The following is an 8,194-nucleotide window of genomic DNA, read 5'->3' on the forward strand; positions in this document are numbered from 1 at the left end:
TGAAAACCTCCCGTTCAAGTGCTAACTACGGGATGGCCGAGAACATGGCTATTAGTAACGTGAGAGCAGCCAACGGAGAGCCAGCCCTGCACCCTTACCTTCGGACCTTCTCCACCTCCTTCCACAACTTTGTGGAGCTGTGCCTCCAGCGGAACCCTGATTTCAGGTAAAGCCAGGGGAGAGCTGCTCTTCACACACCTGCACCGCTGTAGGGCAGATTAAACCAAGACAGCCAGCAGAGGCTATTCAGAGTTTTCTTTCCAAAAGCGTAGTGGAGCGAGGATGTGGTCTGTACATTGAGAAGAGCAGTTGAAGTGTGCAAAACAAGAGCACGTTGGGACACTTTCCATAACAGAGCCTGAAGAATTACTTTGCAGCCTTCTTTGGGGGGTAGAGTGGTTCTACATGTCAGGAAAATAAACTGAACAACCTGACTTTCTGGTCCCTGGGAGACTGTGTTTCCCTGATTGCCATCACTGGGAATTTCTGCTGTTCAGCCAACAAAGAATAACAATGGGAAGCAATCAAGAACTGTATTTTCCTTGGTAGTGGGTGCAAGGTCATCTTTAGCCATGACAAACTTCTCTAGGACACCACACTGTTCAGAAACTTTCTCTTGACCAAATGTTGGGGTGTGCAGGTAGGTAACCTGTAAGCAGTTCAACCTTTTTCTCTGCATAAAACATCTGTGAACATCATAAATAGTGCTACTGGTTATAAAAGGGAAGATATCCCGTGGCTGAGACGTGAGAGAGGCAGGAAGGATGCTAGTGTTTTCCTTCTTCCACTACTTTAAACACTGATGGAATTTCTTGTGTGCTTACTTTATTCTAACTCCTTTCTACAGGCCAAGTGCAGGTGCTCTGCTTAATCATCCCTTTTTCAAGCAGGTAAGGAACTAATTTCATGTGCAGATAAAGAACAAGGGCTTTTGTGGGGCTCTTGTCTGGCTTTGTCACTGAACCTGCAGGCGGGAATGTTGAGTAGCTGAATTAAGTTAGTCTGACTAAGAGCAGGCAGGAGGACAATAGTGTGTTCTTACTTTCTGCCTATAACCACACATTGTTGCTGCTTGACTGTGATGCAAAAGTGTGGGGAAGCATTTCAGCAGCTGAGTTCTCTCCTTTCTGTGCAGATCAGGCGCCGTGCTTCCGAAGCGCTCCCTGAACTTCTGCGCCCTGTAACCCCAATCACCAATTTTGAAGGAACACAGCCCCAGGATCCCAGTGGCATTTTTGGGCTGGTGTCAAACCTGGAGCAGCTGGATGTGGATGACTGGGAATTCTAGAAACCAGGGACTATACCTGGCTTTGGAGGAGCTTTCTGGACATTGTAACTTATTGGTCCTGTTCATAAAAGGTGATGAATGTTACACATAGAAGAGTTTACAGGTCCTTGGGAAGGAACTTCAACTGCCTGTTTACTTAAGTAGCAGTCTGGAAACAAATGGACAGACCTGAGCTGGAAAAGGATCAGCTCTGAGGAACTGTGGAGTATTCCAGATGGTATAGTGCACAGGACCCCAGCTCTTGCAGCTGAGCACTCGTAGATCAATTGAATGGGTTGAGTGAGTCTGTTTAGTCTCTATTTATGTTTTTCTAAAAATCACTGGCTTCCTCCTGTCACAGTTGAAGGCTGCAGGTCCCTCCCCTCTGTGGTTCTTTCTCTTTTAAGGGTGCCTTAGAGTTGAGGGGAAGCAAGCAGCTCTTGGTTTTGGGCATTCTCTTACAGCTCGTCTGATTAGTGTTACAGTGGTGTCACAGGGTAAGCTCTGAGGGTGGCGGAAAAAAGGAATTATGTTCTTCAACTTAGTCACTGCTTTGTGATAGAAAATGAGAGATCAAAGACAACCCCATTCCCTTCCAGGCACACTCGCTGCATCAGGCATTCCTCTGAAGCACTGGATTCTTCTCTTCCAGTTCTTAGAGCTTTTGAGGAGACTCCTGGCCCTTGATGCTGAGCACTCTTAGGGCGTTCCAGCCTCTCCTCCCATGGCTGCCTGGATCCCCAAGGCGAGTTGTGTACACCTGTGCCACATACTAGCTTTTCTATCCCCCACAGCACATCTCGTTGAGCCTCCTCTTACCTGGGCTGGTTTCCCAGCCTCTCACACTCACACCAGCTTGTTCTCAGTGCCTTACCCTGGCACAGAGGAAAATTAAGCTGACATTCATGCTAAATCCTCTTGCTCACAACTCCTCTTTGAACATCATACACAGAATTGATCTTAAGCCTTCCGTTACCACGGCTTTCTGCCTTCCCTGACTGGTAAAAGCTTTTTTTCTCCTGTGGCTCCCCTCGATCCATGGCTGTGTGACCCTGCCCTGCTGCTGTGGCAGCTCTCCCCCATTCCATGGCGTTTGGGTTTTGGAGGTGGATTTAAGGCTTTTAGTTTGACCTTCCAAGGACCGTGGGTGCTGAACGTCTTTCTGCTCCCGTAGGTGTGGCTGAGGGGAGTAGTGGTGCTGGCAACAGGTCCTGCTTGTGTTTATAAACTGTACTTGAACCTAGAAAAAGTTTGTTACTCTAGTTTTTTGCCAAAACAAATAAAATATTTCTGAAGGTGTTTTTTTTTTTTTTTAAGAACTCTGCTGTTGCTGCAATATGAGGGAGTGGATCACAAATGATGACACAGGCTATGACTACACAGAAATAAGAAATCACAAATTAACTGTCCCAGTCTAGCCTGCTTTCCCCTGAGTTAGTATTTTTAGGGTGAAGGATAAATGTAACACAAACTAATGTTTCTCATCCCTTTCCATGCTTTCAGCTCACTCCATGCTCAAAGATCACAGACTTAAAGCTAGTTTTATGCTCACACAGCAGCAGGAAGCAAGCAGGATCACTGCAAAGTTAGGGGTGAAACAGCAGCACCTCAGTCAACAAAAGCAGCCATGAAGTAACGAAATGCGCATCCTTCACCATCTCCATCCCCCAGTGTACCGCTGCACTCGGACGCAACTACTGGGGTCCTGCTGCAGCACACAGCCGCACACAGCCCCGGCTCCCGAGTCTGACCTTACCTGCTGTGTGTTGCAGCAAACAAGGAGTGCAGCACGCTTGCGACACTGTTCTAGTAGCTGCTGGCTGCATACACAGGCACTGCCTACAGCTGCTGGCCCCAAGGCAACGGCTCTGACCTTTTTTTTTTTCCCCTCATGAAAGCTTTATTCAGCTACATACAAAACAGGATGCTCAGCTATTGCGGTTCCTCTCTGTGGTCTGAATGCTGCTGCTCTTCTTCCTCCTCTTCCTCCCCTTTGTGTTTTTCCAATTTTGCCATGAGCTCTGAAAAACAGGAGTACGCAGGGTGAGACTGCAGGTGCCCAGGAGCTGTAAACACCCCTCTCCACGAGAATCAGGGCAGCTCCCAAAATCACTTGCCCACACAAAGCCCTCCCTCCCGCAGGCACCCGTTACCTTTTGCTGGGTTGAAGACTCCGTTGGTTTGCTTATCACAGACATAGCACCGCTGGGATTTGCGATAGTGTTGGAGGGCACAAGTCTCACAGAAGTAATGCCGACACCTGTACAGAGACAGAGATGCCACTGCAAGTCACCAGATACCATTGCTGTGTCCAGGAGACAGAAATAATTGACTACTGGTCCCTGCGAGATGCAAAAGCAAACTGCAGAGCTTCCTCTGCAGCACTGTCCCCATGAAAGGTGTTTCAGGGGATGTGGAGTGATGGCACAGAGCCACCAGTGAGCTCTCCAGCCAGCAGGGTGGGAGAGGGCTGGCAGCGTGGGACGTCCACACTGCCCCCAGCCTACTCCTCAGCATTGCCAGCTCCTGGCCTCCGTGTGCTTCTGCTTCTCTGCTCACACAATGCTGCACGCCATGCCGTCTCCAGAAGGAACGATGGCATGAAAATAAGATCTCAAGGTTAAGGGGAAAGATGATGTAACAAGGCAGCATCTGTGGACATCAAAATGTGCCTGGACAAAAGAGGCTTAAGATACCCTCCAAGGAGATGCTTCAGGTGCAGTTACGAGACTCTGTGGTTATCAGAGGCTTTCCCCACCCACCACAAAGCCATGGCAGCAAAAAGCAGGTTCCACCCCGCAGCCTGCGGGCAGTGTTCGTATTTGGGTTGACACAGAATGACTACTGGACTGGATCGAGAGCAGCCGCTTGGCTCCCCATGGCGAAACAAACACTCACTTGGTCACCACGGGGTTCTTGAAGGAACTTCTGCAGATGAAGCATTTGAAAGGCATATCCTCCTCATCGCTGCTCACCTCATAGTTCTCCTCATCTGCAGCAGAGAAAATTAACCAAACTAGAGCGAGAGCAGAGGCAGCCAGACCAGCCTATGCGTGGGGCATGAGATATGAAATCTGGAAAGAGCGCAGCAGGTGGGACTGAATCTCTGCTGGAAACAATACAGCTCTGGCATCTGGGTGTTCCTGATGTCAGACGTGGGACTGAGATATAATTAGGTCTAATGAGCCACTGTGTTTGTTGCTCATCTCACAAGAGCAAATTCTTTTCTACCTCACCCACTCACTGCTATAAAGAGACATATCCTCCCGCCCCCTCCTATCTTTTTAGATTTTCTTCCAAACCAGCTGCCACCAAACTCTTTTGTCTCCAACTGAACAGAGAACATCCTCTTCCCCCCAGCTGCGCAGCAGTTCATGAGCATCACTCATGAGCCTGGGGCCACAGCTATGGGTACTGTGAGTGAGAAATAATGACGTGACGTAGCATGACAGCATCCCACCTACTGGGCACCTGGGGGGCAGGAGACGGTCCCATCTCCCCAGAGCTCACTGCTGGGACCCAGACAACAGCAGTGCTATCTGTCCTTTGAGAGAGAGCCAGAGGAAATCATTCTCTCTGGCAGGCAGGGGTTATCTGAAAGCAGCAGATTTGCTCAGCGCTGTCAGGGGTTACTGGCCCTGAGGTTATCCTGCAGCAGGGATTTCCACAGCTGTGGAATAAAGAGTCCTTTTTGTAGAATATTAATTCAACCCATGGCCCAGGCAGTCCGAGACAGCAAAGGACCCATTTCCTTCTCAGTGATCCTTTCAGAACACTTTCGGCAGTTTCACCCAGTAGCCTCATCCACCTACCATCAGCTTTGGGAGAGAGAGGACAAAGCGGGGTGGTGCCGTACCATTGACTCCGTACCGGCCTTCATCCAGCTCCCGTTCGATCTGCCAGCCGTGTTTGTAGTCCGAGCGGTCGTGGAGGAATTTGCAGCTGTCTGAGCAGCACAAAGAAAGAAGAATTAACACTCTACCCCACACAGCCAAGCTGTTAATAGGACACCTCATTCAGGAACAGCCTCAGCTTCGCCTGGCAGAAGGTGAAACCCAACTGCTTCCCCTGAGAGGCCACCAGGATGGTGCTCTGTGTGCCACAGCAACAGCTCCAGTGTTTACACACATGGGAAGGAGACAAGGAGCAGGAAATCCCATCCCTGACATGGCCGCGGTGGCCAGAATACCTGTGGGAACGTGGGTCACGGGAACATCCCAGGGATCCCTCCCAGGACTCATACAACCACTGATGAGAGGCCATCAGCTCTCAGAGGGGCCAACACAAATGACAAGAACGTACATGAAACAACCTTGCAACAGCATCACACACCAGCTCCGCAAACCAGTGCCTGTAAATCAGTAAGTGCCCCTCTCAGTGCCACAAACACGGGATCACGAGCTGGGCTGGATCCCTTTGCACATCTGGCAGCGCTTGGTCACTCACCTCCGAAGCCACAGAACCCAGTTTCTTTGTAGTCCTTGCAGATGTCAGGCTGGTAGTCCCACCGCACCGTGGCTCGCAAGTGCTCCGGAGCACGGATGGGTCCTTTTCTGAAAGGGTGGGAGAAGGCTCAGGCTGGCTGCGCAGCTGCAGTGGAGAAGGCCCCTGGGGGCCTGGTCAGACCCAGACACTGGACTCGTTAAACAGACAGAAGCTGGCAGAAACGGCAAAGTTCAAGCCCCAGACAGCTGCCTTTGGGGAAGGTGCCTGAGCTCCTCTGTGGTCCCAGTCCTCTGAGGCTCATCCCAACCCACCTGACCATTCCTGAAGAGGCATTTCCCATCGACGTGTCCTTGGGCTTCACATACTTCTGGTAGTTGTTAATACCACGGTAAATTTTATCATCCTCCTTTCCTCTCAGCTCCTAGGAAAGCAGAAAGAAAGGTGGTGAAGGACCAGGAAAGCTTCATGACATAGATCAGCTTTCACCTCTACAACACCAGTCTCCCTTCCCCAGACCTGCCTTCCTTAATACCAAGGTGCCAATAAAGCCAGAAAGTTCCCGTTTGCAAGGGCTACACTCTTGGCTTCTCTAATTTCCAGGGAGGAAGATACTCAAACTCTTCTCGGTATGCAGAAGGAGATGAGTAAAGCATGTGTACTCCTGCTGCAGAGCTCTAGCTCTTACAGAGCAAGGCTGCCTCACCTCCTGGATTTTCTGGCTGCGCTCGAAGATGGCCTGGGCATCTTTCTCCTTCTCCGTGTCCAGTTCATACACTGCTGTGGCTCCCATGTCTTCAGGGCCAACAGGTTTCTGAAAAGCAAGAAGAACTTGTGGCAACAGTGAAGAGAAAACCTCTACAAGACAGATAGCTCCTTGGCTACCTGGAGGATGGGCCACGGCCTGCTTCACCTTCCACCAGTTTCCCCCTTCCCCTAGCACCTGCCAGGGAAAATCCCCCAGGGGCTGGATCCAGCCCAGCGCTTGCAGGAAACACTTGTCCTCCCTTTACTCCTTCACACTCAGCCTCAGCTTTGCTGGAAGCTGAACTCGGGTCTCCCACGTCCAACACTTCAGTCATGAGACCATCCCACCTACACGCAGGATGTTATGCCTGAACTTCTAACCCAGCTGTGGGTGGTTTACATTTGGTTTTAACACAGTGGTCTGGTTTAGATTCCTCTTTAATGGACTGAACAGACACCTGTTCCTAGGTTTTATCAGATCTTCATCAACAGCTGCACAGAAACCAAAGAATAATTACAGCCAACCTCAATAAATCAAAGCCAATTTATGTGCTAAAAGCTTCTGGAGTCCCAAAGCTGTCAAATCCTGCTCCCTTCCCATTCTCCTACAGCAAGCAGGGCTGACAGTGTGCTGCCCCCCTCGACAGCAGCTGAAGGGGTGAATAATTACAGGATGAGGTTATATTCATATTCATCTCTAATGTGGCAAGGAGACCTCAGCCTGACCCTGCAGCTTTGCCTGGGGACAGTCAGGCATTATTCCCATTTTATACAGAGGCACAGACAATAAGGAAACAGGTCTGAAAGAAACATGCTGATACCTGCTTTTAATCCTACTTACATCCTGCCTAGGCTCATACTATTGGGGAAAACTTCACTGGATCAAGAGGAAAGTTAAGAAAAAAAAAATCTAATGGGAAGAGCAACTTGAGCTGTGCACAAACCTTCCCAGCTGATTTCTCTCCACTCCAGATGTTAACAGGACACCCAGGACACCCCACCCATCAGTCCCAAGACAACAATGACCCCTCGCTGTAGCTCTTACTCCAACTGGTCACAAGGACAAAGATGGGAGCACCTTCGAGCTCACCTTGATCTCTTTGTGAAGGCAGATGGTCTAAAACTGAAAACATGAACCCAACTGTAGGGCAAACCTGATTCAAGTGCTCCCGCCCCTCAAAATTTTGTGCGATGCTGGGCAAGTCCAGTGGCATGTTGGGGTTTTAATTCCTACCTCTAAGAGGGAAAGGCCAACCTTAGATGGCCTCCTGAGGACGCAGAGAGTTATCAGGAGGATACACCTCACACGAGGTGCTTGTCTGTTCAGAGGGAAGGGACAGGAAGTTTGCCAGTCCTGACCTCACACCCCAGAACCAGTCCTTACCGCCGACCTTGTTGATTTGTAAGTGACTCCGATCTCCTTTGCTGGATCCTCATCGTCGCTGCTGCTCATCGCGTACGAGGGCCGCTCCTTCGCGCATCTCCTGGTCTGAGGGGCAAGAAGAAGCCAGCAGGTAGGAAAGCCGGAAGGCTCCAGCCCTGGGTCCAGCCCGCTGTGGATGCCCCTGGGATGGAGCAGAGCCCTGCTGTGCCTCCCCTACCTTCTGGATCACCGCCTCTCCTTCCGCACCACCGTGCTGCCCTCCTCACCGCTGCTCTCTGAGGGGTAAAGCCCGGGGGTAAGGCTGCGCCCGGGGGCAGGACCTGGGCCCAAGCGCTGCTCTGCGGGCTGCGGAC

The 8,194-nt window shown here is 50.6% G+C and overlaps 2 protein-coding genes across 3 annotated transcripts in view; one reads left to right on the forward strand and one right to left on the reverse strand.

Annotated features, from left to right (window-relative positions):
• The window catches only part of STRADA (STE20-related kinase adaptor alpha), an 8,727-nt gene extending 7,439 nt beyond the window's left edge, over positions 1 to 1,288 (forward strand). The window contains 3 exon segments of the mRNA XM_010081466.1: positions 1 to 166; positions 848 to 890; positions 1,136 to 1,288. The exon segment at positions 1 to 166 is cut by the window's left edge and continues 31 nt beyond it. Coding sequence (XP_010079768.1) covers positions 1 to 166; positions 848 to 890; positions 1,136 to 1,288 — 362 coding nt within the window.
• A 1,821-nt stretch (positions 1,289 to 3,109) lies between these two features.
• Positions 3,110 to 8,069, reverse strand: RNF113A (ring finger protein 113A). Of its 2 annotated transcripts, none has more exons than XM_010081469.1 (9): positions 8,059 to 8,069; positions 7,849 to 7,946; positions 6,417 to 6,524; positions 6,025 to 6,134; positions 5,714 to 5,820; positions 5,124 to 5,213; positions 4,166 to 4,259; positions 3,421 to 3,527; positions 3,110 to 3,288 (listed from the first exon to the last, which is right to left on the reverse strand). In XM_010081469.1, exons 3-9 carry the CDS (start codon positions 6,501 to 6,503, stop codon positions 3,200 to 3,202), a joined length of 684 nt encoding a protein of 227 aa, XP_010079771.1. In that variant the 5' UTR covers positions 6,504 to 6,524; positions 7,849 to 7,946; positions 8,059 to 8,069; the 3' UTR covers positions 3,110 to 3,199. The 2 variants fall into 2 exon arrangements, with proteins under 2 accessions (XP_010079771.1, XP_010079769.1); XM_010081467.1 differs by having other exon boundaries at positions 7,842 to 7,946; positions 8,059 to 8,063.
• Between the last annotated feature and the right edge of the window lie 125 nt (positions 8,070 to 8,194).

This window comes from Pterocles gutturalis, unplaced genomic scaffold (assembly GCF_000699245.1).
Source record: "Pterocles gutturalis isolate BGI_N339 unplaced genomic scaffold, ASM69924v1 scaffold28224, whole genome shotgun sequence".
NCBI lineage: Eukaryota > Metazoa > Chordata > Aves > Pterocliformes > Pteroclidae > Pterocles > Pterocles gutturalis.

Bases quoted from the DNA above. Each gene is read 5' to 3' on its own strand.
- RNF113A (XM_010081467.1), bottom strand. From the start codon at position 7,910: ATGAGCAGCAGCGACGATGAGGATCCAGCAAAGGAGATCGGAGTCACT. The intron at 6,525-7,841 runs GTAAGGACTGGT...CTTGCTTTTCAG, and splicing joins ACAAATCAACAAGGTCGGCG to AAACCTGTTGGCCCTGAAGA. The intron at 3,528-4,165 runs GTGAGTGTTTGT...GTCTCTGTACAG, and splicing joins AAGAACCCCGTGGTGACCAA to GTGTCGGCATTACTTCTGTG.